At 42.2% G+C, this 18,903-nt stretch overlaps 1 protein-coding gene across 4 annotated transcripts in view; it reads right to left on the reverse strand.

Annotated features, from left to right (window-relative positions):
- Window positions 1–18,903, reverse strand: part of vps13a (vacuolar protein sorting 13 homolog A) — a 405,759-nt gene that overhangs the window by 301,202 nt on the left and 85,654 nt on the right. For all 4 annotated transcript variants that reach the window (XM_080188886.1, XM_080188884.1, XM_080188883.1 and 1 more), the window contains exons 12-15: window positions 9,255–9,361; window positions 7,427–7,598; window positions 1,390–1,452; window positions 1,020–1,149 (exon numbers count right to left, since the gene is read on the reverse strand). In XM_080188886.1, coding sequence (XP_080045012.1) covers window positions 1,020–1,149; window positions 1,390–1,452; window positions 7,427–7,598; window positions 9,255–9,361 — 472 coding nt within the window. The remainder of the gene's footprint in view (window positions 1–1,019; window positions 1,150–1,389; window positions 1,453–7,426; window positions 7,599–9,254; window positions 9,362–18,903) is intronic.

Raw genomic sequence — 18,903 nt, forward strand, 5'->3', positions numbered from 1 at the left:
TAATTCAAGCCTTTCTCTATGTTAATATCTCTTTTACGTTCTTGGGAAATGACAATGTTTCAATCCAGTAAGAAGTCTCAATACCAGGTTAAAGTCCAACAGGTTCATTTGGTAGCAAAAACCACTAGCTTTCGGGCCTCTAACCCCTCGTCAGATGAGTGGAGTGTTCTGATCACAAACAGATCAGAACTCTTCACTCACCTGATGAAGGGTTAGAGGGCCAAAAGCTAGTGGCTTTTGCTACCAAGTAAACCTGTTGGACTTTAACCTGGTGTTGAGAGACTTCTTACTGTGTTTACCCCAGTCCAACGCCAGCATCTCCACATCATGTTTCAACCCATCAGAATGGGTTTGAGAGGTGGCAGGTAGGAGGATATTGGGAAACCTAACCGAACCCTTCTATTGCCAGTTTTAAACCTAGGCAGGTTTGGGATGTGGACAACTATTCAGATCTCAATAAAGTACATCAAGGAAGCTTTATGCCTCCATTTAAATTTTGCACCCTACGGAGACACAGCAGCTGAAAGGAATCAACAAGGCTGAATCAACAAGGAAAGACTTATTTTTTAAATATGTGATTTGCAGTCACTTCCCCCATCTCTGCCAGCAATCAAACCAAAACATCCCTGTAATCTAATGCCCTCATTGCTCTCCCAGATATCTCAGTTCCTCAATATTCCACTCCCTCAATATATGATTTCATCCACAACATCATCATCCTCTACCACCAAAATGCTAGACTCTTCCCATTTTCCTGTGAATCTCGCTGAAATACAAGGAGATAACTTGAAATAGATCCCACCAAATTGAGCAAAATGCTACTGCCAGGTTTCCTAACAGAAATCCCACACCACACTTTCCCCCACTTCCTTCCAAGTCCAGGGTTTTAATTGGGTCGGTTGTCCTAATATCGCAAGTGAGAACTTCATATACATCCTTCGAGAATTTGCCAGCAGCAGTATTGTTTTACATTACATTTCATATTAAATATTTGTTTTGATGAATAATAATACATTTACCAGACTTCGAGTCTCGTGGTTTCTCTTCTTTTGCTCCTGTCCAACTCCAAGCCCAATCAAGCCATCCTCCAGAATTATCTTCTTCAATCTTTGCGCCTGGTCTGTAAATCTTATACCCTGCTTTTGTTAGCTGGCAAAATATTTAATAACATATTTATCTTATTTTCACTGAATTTGGTGTTTTACATACACGTGTAAATAATTATAGATTTTTTTGTTGGTGCACATACATTTCATTGAAATCAGTTTATACAATGAAGTAAACATTTTGGACTCTCTATAAAATGATCAAGAAGTCAAATCAGAGAATTGGAAAACTATTCATTGTTAGTCAAGTTTATTTGCATTTAAAATCTTACTGCCAAAATACCTCCACTTCTGCTTGTTGTCTTGCGAGCGTAATGTTGAATAAATCAAGGTCCTTTTCAAGTTCCTGGAAATGGAAGTACTGATTAATAAAATTCAACTATCAACATTTTAGGCCATTATCAATCAAACATTTTCAGATTTCACTTGGGTTATTTTCCTTACCATTTCAGGAGATAATTATTAATTACCCCTTTACAAAAATGTTGTAGCCAGAATCCATGACCTAACATACTCTCACCATGACATCAATGAGATGCCATCACAACAGCCACAAATTAGGATCTAGTATGCAGGATTCTGATCTTCCTTGGCAACTTTCGGTCCTTTTCTCAAAGCGAGCAGCATAGTGATACCTCACAGTACCAGGGACTCAAGTTTGATTTCTGGCTTAGGTTGCTACTGTGCAGAGTCTGCATGCTCTGCATGTTTGTGTGGGTTTCCTCCCACAGTCCAAAAGATATGCTGGTTAGGTGAACTGGCCATACTAAATTCTCCTTCAGTGTACCCAAACAGGCACCCAAGTGTGACAATGAGGGGATTTTCACAGTAATTCCATTGCGGTGTTAACATAAACTTATTTGTGATACTAATAATAAATAATTTTAAAACAGATCCTTCATCCTTGTGAACAGGGCTGTAATGTAGAGGGCTCTCAGGCTGCAAAGTCACAAATCACAAGCTCAGTCTGCTGAATGACATATTTGAAGCTCATCTGGGATTCCAGGCCTAGGTGTAAGGTTTAAGAATCTTAAAAGTAAAGTGCAAACACTGGCCAGGGATAAAACCCTTGGCAACATACCTGAGGGGAAAGACAAGATTGGTGAAAAGTGTTGAATCTTGGATTTATAAACAAAGTATAAAAGTGAGAAAATAATACCAAATATTATTGGCCAAGACTATTCGGTCTCCAGATCAGAGACTGGATATACAAAAAAAGATGAGCACTCTCCCATAGTAGTCCAGATGGGCTGACCCCCTTGGGAAGTGCCCAGAAAGCTTGAATTTCTGCTGGACAACGTTCCCTTTACTCAGGACCATGCACTTAAGTCTTCAAACCTGAGTTAAAGTCAGAGACTTCAGACAGAGACTTCCATGGTATTTAACCCAGGAAATACAAGACAGAAAGAAACCTAGTCGAACTCCGGAGTAACTACACAACCGACCCTAGCAAACACCAACTGCCCCTAAAGCAATCTAACTTATTTCCTGATCTGATTAGCCCTTCCCCTGACCTAGGCACCTCACTGTTGCACACCTGTCTCACTCAACATTCACTTATTCAACTACCAACCCATTCACATAGATCTTTAAGTATAACAGAGCAGCTAGTGTGTTTAAAATGCCAGGGGTGGGGGCGCAGTCATCTTCCCTCAGGTACTACAGCTCTGGAATGGAGTTTTCCAAAGGACGCTGCACGCTTTTTCTGGATAAGCTGGATTCTGAGCACCCATCAAGAAATATAGAGTACAGTCAAAGTGTGGAAAAGTTCCAGCGGAGCAACAATCCAACAATGATTGCCTATCTGTGGAAGATCCAGGCCTAAAAGTTATTATCCTTCAGCTGCAGCATCTTGGACAGTCTAGGCACCACACATCAGGCAAGATGTTAAACCTCAGAGGGCATAATGTGAGAGGTTTATTAGAGTGGCATCAGGGATGCAGATCTCATGTAGACAGACGAGCTTTAATATGTATTAATATTATAAAACATTATGAAAAGAGTAAACAAAAGCTTTTCCAGTGACAGAACATCAGTAACCAGTGATTACAGGTTTTTAAAAATGTAGTTGACAGAAGAACCAGGGAATTGCTTTCATACATTACTAAGAACAAAGAAAATCACAGCACAGAAATGGACCCTTCGGCCCTCCAAGCATGCACTGACCAAGCTGCCCAACTGAATTAAAACCCCCTACCCTTCCCAGGACCATATCCCTCTATTTCCATCCCATTCATGTATTTGTCAAGACTATTTTATCTGCTTCCACTACCTCCCTTGGCAGCAAATTCCAGGCACCCACCACCCTCAATGTTAAAAAAAACTTGCCTCATACATCTCCTTTAAACCTTGCTCCTCTCACCTTAAACCTATGCCCCCTAGTAATTGACTCTTCCATTCTGGGGAAAAGGCATCTGATTAGCCACTCTGGGGAAAAGGCATCTGATTAGCCACTCTGGGGAAAAGGCATCTGATTAGCCACTCTGGGGAAAAGGCATCTGATTAGCCACTCTGGGGAAAAGGCATCTGATTAGCCACTCTGGGGAAAAGGCATCTGATTAGCCACTCTGGGGAAAAGGCATCTGATTAGCCACTCTGGGGAAAAGGCATCTGATTAGCCACTCTGGGGAAAAGGCATCTGATTAGCCACTCTGGGGAAAAGGCATCTGATTAGCCACTCTGGGGAAAAGGCATCTGATTAGCCACTCTGGGGAAAAGGCATCTGATTAGCCACTCTGGGGAAAAGGCATCTGATTAGCCACTCTGGGGAAAAGGCATCTGATTAGCCACTCTGTCCATGCCCTTCATAATCTTGTAAACTTCTATCAGGTTCGCCCCTCAACCTCTGTCGTTCCAATGAGAACAAACTAAGTTTCTCTAACCTTTCCCCATACCAGGCAACATCTTGGTTAGTCTTTCCTGTACCATCTCCAAAGCCTCCACATTCTAGTAGTGTGGCGATCAGAATTGAACACTATACACCAAATGCGGCCTAACTAAGGTTCTATAAAGCTGTAACATGACTTGCCAACTTTTAAACTCAATGCCCCGGCCGATGAAGACAAGCATGCATATGTCTTCTCAACTACCTTCTTCACCTGCATTGCCACTTTCAGTGACCTGTGTACCTGTACGTCCAGATCCCTCTGCTTATCAAAACTCTTAAGCGTTCTGCCATTAACTGAATATTCTCTATCTTTATTAGGCCTTCCAAAATACATTACCTCACATTTGTCTGGATTAAACTCCATCTGCCATCTCTCCGCCCAAGTCTCCAACTGATCTATATCCTGCTGTATCCTCTGACGGTCCTCATCACTATCCCCAATTTCACCAATCTTTGCGTCATCTGCAAATTTACTAATCAAACCACTTACATTTTCCTCCAAAGGTCCCGGCACTGATCCCCAAGGTACGCCACTTGTCACAGCCCTCCATTCAGAGATGCACCTTTCTACTGCTATCCTCTGATCCTGTGCGACTTCACTTCTGTACCAGTCTGCCATGAGTGACTTTGTCAAAGGCCTTACTGAAGCCCATGTAGACAACATCCCCTGCCCTACCTTCATCAACCTTCATTGTCACTTCCTCGAAAAATTCAATTAAGTTAGTGAGACACAACCTTTCCTTAACAAAACCATGTTGCCTCTCGACAACATGTCTGCTTACTTCCAATTGGGAGTAAATCACGTCTCAAAGAATCCTCTCCAATAATTTCCCTACCACTGACATAAGCCTCACTGGCCTATAATTATCTGGATTATCCTTACTGCCCTTTTTAAGCAAAGGAACAATATTGGTTATTCTCCAATCCTCTGTGACGTCTCCTATAGCCAGCAAGGATACAAAAATTTCTCTCAAGGCCCCAACAATTTCCTCCCTTGTTTCTTTCAGTATTCTGGGGCATATCCCAATAGGCCCCGAGGACTTGCCTACATTAATGTTTCTCAAGAACCCCAATACCACCACCTTTTCGATCTCAGTATGACCCAAACTATCTGCACACCCTTCCCCAGGCTCATCATCCAAGTCTTTCTCTTTGGTGAATAATGATGCAAAGTACTCATTTAATACCTTGCCCATTTCCTGTGGCTTCATGCATAGATTCCCTCCCTTGTCCTTGAGTGGACCAACCTTCTCCCCGGTTACCCTCTTGCTTTCTATATATGTATAAAAAGCCTTAGGATTCATCTTAATCCTGCCAGCTAATGACTTTGTGACCTCTTTTAGCCCTCCTTACCCCTTGCTCAAGTTTCTTTCTACTTTTCTTGTATTCCACACTTGCTTCGTGTGTTCCCAGCCTCCCAACCTTGACAAATGCTTTATTTTTCTGTGACTAGGCTCACAATATCCCTCGTTATCCAAGGTTCCCAAAACTTGCCATGCTTATCCTTCATCCTCACAGGAATGTGCCAGTCCTGAATTCTTATCAACTTGCACTTGAAAGCTTCTCACGTGACAGATATTGATTAACCCTCAAACATCTGCCTCCAATCTACACTCTTCAGTTTCTGCCTAATATTGTTGTAATTAGCCTTCCCCCAATTTAGCACCTTCACTTGAGGACTCCACTAATTCTTATCCATCAGTACCTTACAACTTACTGAGTTGTGGCCACTTTTCCAAACTGCTCCCTAATGAAATGTTGACCACCTGGCCAGGCTCATTCTCCAGTACCAAGTCCAATACGGCTCCTTCCCTAGTTGGACTACCTACATACTCTTTCAAGAAGCCCTCCTAGATGCTCCTTATAAACTCCGTTCCATTCACGAACTTAGCATTAAGTGAGTCCAAGTCAATTTAGGGGAAGTTAAAATCTCCCACCAAACAATCCTGTTACTTTTACACCTTGCCAAAATCTGCTTATGTACCTGTTCCTCTATCTCCCGCTGGCTGTTGGGAGGCCTATAGTAAACCCCCAACTTGTGACTACACCCTTCCTATTCCTGAGTCCTACCCAGATTACCTCACTTTACGAGCCCTCCAAGATGTCCTCCCACATACACTGTTCTGCAACGCACTATGAAAGAGTGTATAACAAAATGCAACGGGATGACGGTCAGTGGAATGGAACTAACAGACCTTCCAAAGTGCTGGCACAAGAGAATCAAATTATTTTCTTCTATGCTATAGTTTCCTATGATTGTATATGTAATCTTAGATCAGAATGAAATGAATTGGCCAGTGTCCTGTGTTCCTACTGGAAGTGCATTTATGTCAAAACATTGATTGAGAACAAAAGTAGAGTGAATATAACAGCGCCACAGACACAGTGTATTGACACTGCTGTAAAGATATCCATCGTATTTAAAGTAAACAACTTCACCCTAATTGGATTATTGACAAGCACTGAGGGGAGATTCTCCCAGCCCGCTGCACTGCTTTTGTAGCACAGCGGGCCAGGAGACTCGAGCGGAGACCTTTTTGCGGGCTCACCGCTGGCCACCATGATCTCCACGCATCTCTGGCAGCCGGATTTCCTTCACCGTCAGCTCCTTGTCAGAAATTGGTGCAGAGCTGCATAAATTATTATAATGTGTATTTGAATCTGTTTTAAATGTCATCAGTGGGCCCTGGACTGAAGTCTCTGGGCCTGCTAGCTTAGCCTCCCCACCCACAAGGCATGGTTCACTCCAGTGGGGTTTAGTATAGTTCCCCACTTGGGGGCCCTGGCTGACCAATCCCATTGGAGTGAGGGGAGGAGGGGGGCAATCGAGGCTCTCAAGGATAGGGCGCTGGATGATGCCCCTTGGCATTGCCACCTTAGCAATGACAGCCTAGGTCCCTGGCACTGCCCAAGAGGCAAAGTGCCAATGCCTGGAGGATCCGGGTGCGTTCGGGAGGTCAATGATGCAGGGTCACAGGGATGGCCAGCAAATGGGAGGCTGGCAGTGTGGGGTTACTGCACTGACAGATTAGCACATGTGCAGTGGTGCACTCAGATACGCTGCTGGCCTCTCCAGCAGCCCCACTCACTGATTTTCAAATGGGATTTACGCAAGTGCACTTTGCTGTGCAGAGTATGGAGATTCATTTTGAAACTCCCTTTAAAAAATAAAGCGGGATTTTATGCAGTTTTTACACAAATTCAACACGCACCCTCTGCAACTTTGGTCAGGTACAGGCTTGGATTTAAATTAGGATTTGATAGGGCCTTAGCTTTATAGTTCCACAGTTTTCTTTATTAAAAAGTTCAGAAACGAAATAACTTGTTAGTTCTTTATCAAGTATCATGGCATAAAAATGATAGAATAATTATACTGTTTGAATTAATATTTAAAAATCAAATATAGTTTATTTAAGCTAAGATGTCGACCAACCTTAAGTGTGCTGATAAGTTCTTCATCTGGTTTTTTAGTTTTGATTCTTGATTTGTAGTATCTCCTGTAAGTTTTTACTTTTTGCCTGTGCTTTCGAATGTGTTGCCACGACCATGCATCAAGTGCAGGCTTTATATTCTCTTCTAATATGCCATTTATAGCATATTTCCACCTGGTTATTTCAAAAGCAATACAGCAATGTCCTCTTAAAAAGAGATTACAGGTCAACATTTGTACAGAAACTCTCAACTCTTCCATACTTACAGAATACCATTTGCCTTAGGTATTGACATACAAGTCAATTTTTGAAGCCTCAAAATCTCTCCAAAAATGGGAGGTGACTTACACAGAGTATAAGAGTGAAACACAGTTGATGTGGTGTTTGCCATTTTGACATGCAATTTACTTCCAACTTAGAGTAGTGTGCCTTAAACCCCTGCGGATCTTCACAATCCAGCTCATATCACCTGCTTGATTCCCCCACACCCAGCTATGAGGTACCATTCAAGTAAAACATGCACTTGGGGGAAGAAAAATTGAGGCCAACTGCAAATGCAAGAGTATTGTGTTGTGGGTGGAAGGGGGGGGGTGCAGTATTGTATGTCAGGTTGACTCATACTTTGCAATTTACAGTAAATATTTGGTCAAACCATGTTCAGTTAAAGCGTAGCATGTTCATAGGAACTGTGACATAATGCTAAGTTATAGACTAAGATCTGTAAGTCGTTATGTTATAGAGTAGCAGTCAAAGATATCCATTGCAAAAATACGCACTTACAGCATTTCCAAGTTTAACCAGTGAACAAATAGTATTCCTCAAATACATCCGTTCAAACAAAAACAAAAATTGAGGGAAAATTTTACATATTTTAACATTAGTGTAGTACCTTACATATTAGGTAGTTACTTCACACTAGAGTTTATGTCCATTAAAGTTCCGTGCTAGAAATTTGCAATAGGTAAAATATATTCTGACTGTATAACCCGAAATATCTATAATGCTTTTCGTGTTGTATATTGAAAACAATAGTAACAAAACTCCAATAAATAGAATGTGATTAGAATTTGTATGCTAGCACCATTAAATGAGATATCAAACACTGAAATTGAACATTCACTCCAGTAAAATTTTCATGGGACCACAGCATCATAATTACGTGAAATTTACTCTCTGGTGAAATTAGTAGACATTTTCTCACACGAGTTCTAAAAAAAGTAGTTGTGCTTTCATTATGTTGTTCGGCCAGTTGTGTTTTGAAGAATGAATTTTTATAAATGCACGTTGCCAGCACAGAACATTAATAGACAAAACAATCCTGCAACGAGACCCAACTATATCCAAATATAAGCTTCTAGCAAAACAATGTGCTAGAATGAATATGTACAACTTATCCTGAAATATTTTTGTTTGAATCATTACGGCACAGGATTCCATTTTTCACAATGAGTCTGTTTAAGGAATTAATAAATAGTATGTGACAAAATCTTGATGCAAGCATGGAAGTGCAATTGTTGCCAGAGTAACATCTAATTTTCAAACAGTATATTGCACTTCTCATTTTAATTGTAAAACAAAAATCTTTAATGTAGGACAAATGTGTAAATCACCCAAGGACTGCAATGAATGCAGCTAAAGTTAAATTTCATGGGAGCATCTTTTTAGTAGTTCTTACCATAACTTGCCTATTTCAATGATCAACTAGAGTAATTCATTTAATAAACAAAAGTAAAATCAAGTTATCTCCAAAAAATTCTCTTAGTTTCTATATCATATCTCTTTAAATATTAAGTTCATTTCCGAAACAGTGGAAGTAATTAAAATATTTACCATTTTTTAGCATTGTTGTGACAGGGGACATTTGGTTTGTATTTCCTATATGGCAGATTCCTTGACATCATGTCAATAGATCCAAGTAGCTCCATAATGCTGAGAAACTGTTCAATGAAAAAGAAATTGGGTTCTCTATGAGAACGTAGGTAAAAGCCAAGAATTACTACTGCCAATTAATATACTATCTTAATAGCAGTGGTAATCTATTTAAAACCAGGAGATTTGAATTCAGTTATCTACTAATACTAAAACTAGTGATTTCTAGGCTAAAATCATCTGTCACTAGTTATAAGGATCATGGGCTCCGATTGTCAGTTCAAAAGGTTTTTGCCCACTAGTCAGAGAACCAGCACCATCAGTTATTGGGGAGAGGGGGGTGCAATGCCAGCCCAGTAGGAGTAGTGGCTGATGGCAGCTGTGTATCCATTAGAGTCCCTGGATCAATGAGAGATACAGTAAGAAGTCTCGCAACACTAGGTTAAAGACCAACAAGTTTATTTGATAGCAAACCCACTAAGCTTTCAGAGTTTGCCCCTTTGTCAGGTGAGTGGAGTGTTCTGGTCACACACAGAGCATATACCAGAACTCTTCACTCACCTGACAAAGGGGCAAACCCCAAAAGCTAGTGGGTTTACTATCAAATAAACTTGTTGGTCTTTAACCTAGTGTTGCGAGACTTCTTACTGTGTTTACCCCAGTCCAACGCAGGCGTCTCCACATCAATGAGAGATCCCAGACCAAATGAGAGTGAGAATGCAAATAGAATTGTGGGGCAGAGCTCATTTGAGGGAACACATAGGGGAGGGGGAGTTCTGAGATAAGAGCATCAATATGGTTTTCAATAGCCCCTCCTGCTTTATGTCATGTTGCTTAATCAGGTACAATGACACCTACAGAGTTTCCTTGCTAATTAATGAGAACTAACTTAAACACCATGGCTGGTTGTTACACTGAATCTTATACTTAACTATTTTTTGAGTCCTGTTTGTGGTATGTCCTGGGGAAAAGTGTTAAAAGAGGTGACTTGAAAGTACATTCTGGTTTGGCTTTCATTGATCAATGTTTTAGTCCAAGAGTTTACAATGGACAAAATTGTACATCTGAATGATTCCAGCAAAGGAGGAGGCCCTGTAAGTCTTTCCTCTTTTGATAACCACCCAATTCACTTTTGAAGACCTAATTTTAAATTGCCTTCACCACAGTTGTGCACAGTGTACTCCAGGTCCTAACCACTTGCAGTTTAAAAAAGTTTCCTCACATCACTGTTGCTGTGTCTTCTAGATCACAATCATTTCATCAATGAGAGGTTTCTGTCCAGACCGTCCCTCATAACTTTGAACACCCTCAGTCCTCTCTTATCCTCATTCTTGAACCACTCTCATGAAGCGTTTTTGTACTCTCGCTGATACCTTCACATCCCAACATATGGTGGCCAGAATTGGACACACTCCTTCAGTTGAAGCTATACCAGTGTCTTCTTAAATGTCATCACAACAACCTTGCTCTTGTAGTCCATTCTCCTACTTAGTCAAGGATTTTATTATATGCTTTATTAACTATCTTCTCAACCTATCCTGAGACACTCAATGCTTCGTGCACATATTCTAGGTCCCTCTGCTCCTCAATCAGTTTTAGAATAGAACTCTTATGTTTATATTGATTCTCAGTATTCTTCCTGCTGAAATTTGACACTTTTCTGCATCAAGTTTCATTTGCTGCTAGTCCACTTATTTCACCAGCCAATTCTTCACAGTTCAGAGTACTTCCACATTTTGTGTCATCTGCAAATTTTGAAATTGTGCTCGATACGTCAGTCATTAATATTGATCAAGACTCAGCACCACTTTTGCGCAATTCCACCATCATCATTCATCATTACTCATTACTCTCTGTTGCCCATCACTAGCTCAACAATGTATGTGTCACTACTGTCCCTTTTACTCCAAGGACTATAACTTAATTCACAGGCCTGTTATATGGCACTTTAGCAAATGTCTTTCAAAGTCTACATACACCATCAACTCTTCAACACTGTTACCTTAAAAATACAAGCAAGTTAGTTAAACACGATTTCCCATGATGGCTTTCCTTAAATAATACACATTTATTCAAGTGTCACTTAACTTTGTTCCAAATTATCTTTTCTAAAGCATTGCCATTGCTGAGGTTAAATTGTAGGCCTGCAGTTGCTGAGCTCAGAAGTCCATCTTATTTTTGGCCAAGGGCATGAATATTTGCAATTCCCCAATCTATCCGGCACCAGCCCAGTATCCAAGGGGGATAGAAAGCAATAAACACTATTTTTTGTCATGTTATTTTTGTTTCACTTTTGACTTTAAATTAACCTTTACTGAATTTTAATTTGTAAACGTTGATTTAAATCAAGATATAATTGCGCTTTGATCATTGATTAATCAATAGAGCAAGGGAGATGTCAATTGGCAGGATTGTGTGCTACTCTTGCATGATGTGGAGTATCTTGGGCACTTCAAGAATCCCTGAGGACTACATCTGTGGGAAGTGCATCCAGTTGCAAATGCTCACCAAAGGCACAAATCGATTGGAACAGCAGCTGGAGGCACTGAGGCGCACACAATTAGCTGAAATTGTTATAGATAATAGCTAGAGATGTGGTCACACCCAAAGTGCAGTAAGATAGCTGGGTGACCATCTGACAGGGTAGGCAACAAGTGCAAGGGTCCCCAAGGCTGTTCCCCTATCTAACAAGAATGCCATTTTGGATACTGATAAGGGGGAAGTTCCATCAGGGGACAGCAACAGCAGTGGCCAGAGTGAAGGCACCATGTTTAGCCGGCTGGACAGATAGGGGATACAAAGCGTAGCAAAGCAATTGTGGTAGGGAATTCAATACTCATGGGCACATGAGTTTCTGTGGCTGTGAAAAGGGACTCTAGGATGGTAGTTTGCCTCTCTGGTGCCAGGGTCCTTGAAATTCTGAGTGGGTGCAAAGCATTCTAAAACAGGAGGGAAATCAGACGGATGTCATTATCCACACTAGCATGAATGACATAGTAGAAAGAGTAGCGAGGTCCTATAACAGCAATTTAGGGAGTTAGGTAAAAGTTTGAAAAGCAGGACCTCTAGGGTAGTAATCGCAAGATTAGTCCCCATGCCACGTGCTAGTGAGGCTGAACACATGGCTAAAGAACAGGAAGGAGAGTTTCTTTTTTTTTTGATCTTGGCATGTCTTCCAGGGTAGGTGGGGCCTGTACAGAAGGACAGGTTACATTTGAATTAGAGGGGCACCAATATCCTGGCTGGGAGGTTTGCTAGTATGGCTCGGGTGGGTTTAAACTAATGTGATGAGGGCTGAGAATCAGAACGGTAGGTCAGCAAGTGTAGATACTGGGGATGAGCAGGGACCAAGGCCAGGCTGGCTACGAGGAACAGCAGACTGGGGGAGGTCAAACTCAGTGGGCCTGGAGGTTTGGAGTGCATCTACTTCAATGTAAAGGGTATAACAGATAAATTTACAGCCTTGATCTTGAATGGAACTTGGGTGAGGTTGTGATAATGGAGACTTGGCTAAAAGTGGGACAGGACTGACAGGTAAATATTCCGGGAAATAAATGTTTTAGGCGAGACAGAGAGGAAGGTACAAGAAGTGGGGGAGTTGTGATACAGGTTAGGGAACATATTACAGCTGCAGAGGGAGGACACCTTGAAAGAATCATATATTGAGACACTGTGGGTAGAACTCAAACAGGAAGGGGGCATCACGCTGATGGAGATGTACAACAGGCCTCCCAATAGCCCACAGGAAGTTGAGGAATGGATATTTAGAACATAAAACTCTACAGCACAAACAAGCCCTTCGGCCCACTAGTTGCGCCGATCACTTCTATACCTACTAAGCCATAGACCTATCTATAACCCCCAATCCCATTAAATCCCATATACTCATCCAGAAGTCTTTTAAAAGACCCCAGCGAGTTTGCCTCCACCACCACCGACGGCAGCCGATTCCATTCACTCACCACCCTCTGAGTGAAAAACTTACCCCTAACATCTCCTCTGTACTTGCTTCCCTGCACCTTAAATCTGTGTCCTCTCGTAGCGACCATTTCAGCCCTGGGAAATAGCCTCTGAGAATCCACCCTATCTATTCCTCTCAACATTTTATAAACCTTTATCAGGTCGCCTCTCAACCTTCGTCTCTCCAGGGAGAAGAGTCCCAGCTCCCTCAACCTATCTTCATAAGGCATGCCTCCCAATCCAGGCAACATCCTTGTAAATCTCCTCTGCACCCTTTCAATAGCTTCCACGTCCTTCCTATAGTGAGGCGACCAGAACTGCGCACAGTACTCCAAGTGGGGTCTGACAAGGGTCCTATAAAGTTGCAGCATTACCTCCCGACTCCTAAACTCAATCCCTCGATTAATGAAGGCCAGTACACCATACGCCTTCTTGACCACATCCTCCACCTGCGAGGCCGATTTAAGAGTCCTATGGACCCGGACCCCAAGATCCCTCTGCTCTTCAACACAGCTAAGACTCCTACCCTTGATATTGCATTCCTTCATCCCATTGGTCCTGCCAAAATGGACCACTACACATTTATCTGCATTGAAGTCCATCTGCCACTTCTCCGCCCAGTCTTGCATCCTATCTATGTCTCGCTGCAACTTCTGACATCCCTCCAGGCCATCCACAACACCACCGACCTTCGTATCATCTGTGAACTTGCTAACCCATCCCTCCACTTCCTCATCCAGGTCATTTATGAAAATGACAAACAGCAAGGGTCCTAGAACAGATCCCTGGGGCACTCCACTGGTGACCGACCTCCATGCAGAAAAAGACCTATCCACAACCACTCTCTGCCTTCTGCAGGCAAGCCAGTTCTGGATCCACAAGGCTAAAGCCCCCTGGATCCCATGCCCTCTCACTTTCTCAAGTCTTGCATGGGGGACCTTATCAAACGCCTTGCTGATGTCCATGTAAACCACATCTACCGCTCTTCCTTCATCAATGTGCTCAGTCACATTCTCAAAGAACTCAACTAGGCTCGTAAGGCACGATCTGCCCTTGACAAAACCATGTTGACTATTTCTGATCATTCTAAACTTCTCCAAATGCTCATAAATCTTGTCCCTCAGAAGCCTCTCCATCAACTTACCAACCACTGAGGTCAGACTCACCGGTCAGTAATTTCCTGGGCTATCCCTGTTCCCTTTCTTGAAAATAGGAACCACATCCGCAATCCTCCAATCCTCCGGAACCTCTCCTGTCTCCATCGACGACGCAAAGATCATCGCCAGGGGCTCTGCAATCACTTCCCTCACCTCCCATAGTAACCTGGGGTACATCCCATCCTATCCCATTTAAGCAGATTCTGGACAGATGTAGAAATAATACGGTTGTTATAGTGGAGACTTTAATTTTTTTCAAATGGACTGGAAATCCCTTAGAGCTAAGATTCCGGATGGTGAGGAATTTGTTAAGTGTGTCCAGAAAGGCTTTTTGGAATAATATGTAGATAATCTGACTAGAAAGGGGGCTATATACTGGACCTAGTACCTGGGAATGAGCCTGGCCAGGTCAAAAGTTGCAAAGGGGGAACGTATGGCGAACAGTGACCACAATTCTGTAAGCTTTTGGATACTGGTGTTGTCCTAGGGTTAAGGTGCTAAATTGGGAGAAGGCTAGCTACAACCATATTAGGCAGGATTTGGAGGCTGTTGTTTGGGAGAGGCCGTTTGAGGGTAAATCCACATTTGGCACATGGAAGTCTTAAGGAGCAGTTGATCAGCGTGCAGGACAAGCATGTGCCTATGAATAAGGAGGATAGGAAGGCAGGATTCTGGTACCGTGGATGATCAGGGAAATTGAGAGACTAGTCAAAAAAGAAAAAGAATGCATAAATGAAATCTAGGCAACTAAAAACAGATGAAGCATTTGAAGACGACAAAGCTGGAAAGAGCTCAAACAGAGTTAAGGAAGACAAAAAAGGGTCACGAAAAGTCCTTGGCAGACAGGATTAAGAGGAATCGCAAGGTGTTTTATACATAGATCAGGAACAAGAGGGTAGCTAGGTGATTTGGAGGCAAACGTAACTGGATTGATTAAGTTTGCAGATGACACAAAGTTTGGTGGATTTGCGGGTAGCGATGAGGACCAGAGGGCACAGCAGGATATAGATCAGTTGGAGACTTGGGCTGAGAGATGGCAGATGGAGTTTAATCCGGACGAATGAGGTAATGCATTTTGGAAGGTCTAATACAGATAGGAAATGTACAGTAAATGGCAGAACCATAAAGAGTATTGATAGGCAGAGGGATCTGGGTGTACAGGTACACAGATCAGTGAAAGTGACAATGCAGGTGAAGAAGGTAGTCAAGGAGGCATAGGGCATGCTTGCCTTCATCGGACGGGGCATTCAGTTTAAAAATTGGCATGTCGTGTTGCAGCTTTATAGAACCTTAGTTAGGCCACAATTGGCGTATAGTGTTCCATTTGATTGCCACACTGCCAGAAGACCATGGAGGCTTTGGAAAGGGTACCGAAAATATTTACCAGGACATTGCCTGGTATGGAGCATTTTAGCTACAAGGAAAGGTTGGAGAAATTTGGTTTGTTCTCATTGGAGCAACAGAGGTTGAGGGGAGACCTGATAGAAATCTGCAAGATTATGGACAGAGTGGATAGTCAGAAGCTTTTTCCCTGGATGGAAGAGTCATTTACTAAGGGGCATAGGTATAAGGTGTGAGGGACAAGGTTTTTTTTTACACAGCAGTGGGTGCCTGGAACTTGTTGCCAGGGGAGGTAGTGGAAGCAGAAGCAGATATGGTAGTGACTTTTAAGGGGCATCTTGACAAGTACATGAATAGGATGGGAATAGAGGGATATGGTCCCCGGAAGGATAGGAAATTTTAGTTAAGTCGGGCAGCATGGTCGGTGCAGGCTTGGGGGGGGGGGGGCAAAGGGCCTGTTTTTGTGCTGTAATTTTCTTTGTTAGAGAAAGAATTGGTCCACTTAAGGACAAAGGAGTGAAATTATGTGTAGAACCAAAGGAAGTGGCTGAGATCTTTAATGAGTACTTTGCATCAGTATTCACAAAGGGAAACACATCAATTGATAAGAGTCTCAGAGGGGTAAGAAAACTCTTTAGAACAAATCATCATTATAAAGGGAGGAAGTGTTAGGTGAATTAAAAAGCATTAAGGTAGACGAATCCCCAGAGCCAGATAGCATCTACCCCAGATTACTGAGGGAGACAAAAGATGAAATTGCTGGGCCTCAAACAGAAAACTTTGTTTCTTCATTAGCCACTGGTAAGACTCCAGAGGGTTGGAGGATAGCTAATGTTGTCTCGCTATTTAAGAAAGGTAGCGAGGATAATATGGGTAATTATAGGTCAGTGAGCTTGATGTCAATGATAGTGAAATTGTTGGAGATGATACTTAGAGATAGGGTCTATACACATTTAGAACTGAATGGTCTTGTACGCCGGAAGTCATGTCTCACTAATTTAGTTCAGTTTTTTAAGAAAACAACAAAAATGTTTGATGAGGGAAGGGCTGTGGATGTTATCTACATGGACTTCAGTAAAGCATTTGACAAAGTCCCTCATAGCAGGCTGGTGCAAAAGATGGAATCTCACGGGATCAGGGGTTAACTAGCTAGATGGATTCAGAACTGGCTTGACCAAAGACGACAGAGGGTGAAGGTGAAAGGGTGTTTTTCCTGAGTGGAGGTCTGTAACTAGTATTTCACAGAGATCAGTGCTGGGATCTCTACGGTTTGTAATATAAATGACTAGGAAGAAAATGTAATTGGTCTGATTAGCAAGTTTGCGGATGATAATAAGATTGGCAGTGTTGTGGATAGTGAAGATGATGGTCACATAATAGAGCAGGATATGGATAGGCTGGAAAATTGGGTGAAGAAATGGGTGATAGAATTTAATCCAGACAAATGCAAGGTGATGCATTTTGGTAGATCCAATTCAGGTGGGAGCTACAAAATTAAATGGCAGAGCCATCAGGAGCGTAGACACATCTGAGCATGCAGGTCCACAAATCCTTAAGTGGCAGCGCAGTTGCAAAAGGAGATGAAGAAACCATATGGCACGCTTGCCTTCATCGGATGGGGTATGGAGTACAAAAGTTGGCAAATTATGTTACAGTTGTTAACATTGGTTAAGCCACATTTGGAATACTGTGTCCAATTCTGCTCACTACAGTACCAGAAGGGCGTGGAGGCTTTGGAGAGGGTTCAGAAAAGGTTTACGAGGATGTTGCCTGGTAAGGGGGGGACATTAGCTATGAGGCGAGATTAAATAAACTGGGATTATTCTCCCTGGAAAGACAGAGGCTGAGGGGCGACCTGACAGAAGTTTATAAAATTATGAGATATGGATAGGGTGAACACTTGGAAGCATTTTCCTCATGGCAAATATGACAATTACAAGTTCAAGTTAAGGGGAGGAAAGGGTTCAGTGGTAATGTATGGGGAAGTTTTGTTTTTGAGGGTGATGGGGGCCAGAAATGCATTGCCAAATGAGATGTTTGCGACAGTTTTGTTAGCCACATTGAAGACTTATGTTGACAAGCATATGAACAAACAGGGAATAGAGGGATATAAGTGGTTGGTCTGGATAGATAAATGTGATTGGCACAGGCTCAGAGGGCCAAAGACCCTGTTCCTGTGCTCTACTGTTCTTTCACAGAACACTACAGTGCAAAAGGGGGCCATTTGGCCCATCGTGTCTGCACCAAAAACAGTCCCACCCAGGTCCTGTCCCTATAACCCCGTGTATTTACCCTAGCTAGCTCCCCTGACACTAAGGCGCAATTTTAGCATGGCCAATCCATCTAACCTGCACACCTTTGGACTGTGGGAGGAAACCGGAATCCCCAGGGGAAACCCATGCTGTCATGGAGGTTCTTTATTCTTTATATATTCAGTGTTAACTGTAGATTTGGTTTTTTTGCCGATGACTTTTTTGCATGTCATATTGTGACATTACTGTGTCTTTAAGATATATATTTTAAGCATGTTCTCTGCAGTTATAAGGAGGCACCAAGCTGTCTGTCTTTTTATTGTTGCTAGAGTCATATAATAGACTTTTTGTTTACTTTTAATTTGATCTAATGCACCACCCTGGAGTTTACAATTTTTTGAATTCTTGGGGGAAGAATGATTGATAGGTCAGGTGGGACAGTTCTTCTTTCCTCACAGGAGAACTTTACTTTCAGTTTTGAGAGTTAGAAGCAGTGTGTTTCTGTGTCTTCCTGGTATTAAAAATTTAGCTCTTGCTGGCTGACTAGCTAGTAACTAGAGGTAAGGAGTACCTCTGTCTCTCGAAATGGCTAAAACCTAGAAGCCATCGGGGGCTCTATTTCTACCTCAGTGTTCTGGGAGCGACAGAATGGGGAAGTCAGAGTGTCAATTCTCCATCTAAAGGACTAATTCACATTAGGTGTTGCAAAGTTGCAAGATCTAGCATCACATGAGCATACATATTTTCTGTGCTAAATCGAAAAGGGGATTATCTTTGTAGGGATCCTCATGTTGGAAAAGAATCCATAGCTGTTAAGGTTTATACAATATCATAGTTGTTTTTTTCCTTGTTTGTAACTGGTAAAAGTTATTGCTAATTTTTTGTGTTAACTGTATTCTT

This window comes from Carcharhinus amblyrhynchos, chromosome 5 (genome assembly GCF_965287045.1).
Source record: "Carcharhinus amblyrhynchos chromosome 5, sCarAmb.v2.hapA, whole genome shotgun sequence".
NCBI classification, from domain to species: Eukaryota; Metazoa; Chordata; class Chondrichthyes; order Carcharhiniformes; family Carcharhinidae; genus Carcharhinus; species Carcharhinus amblyrhynchos.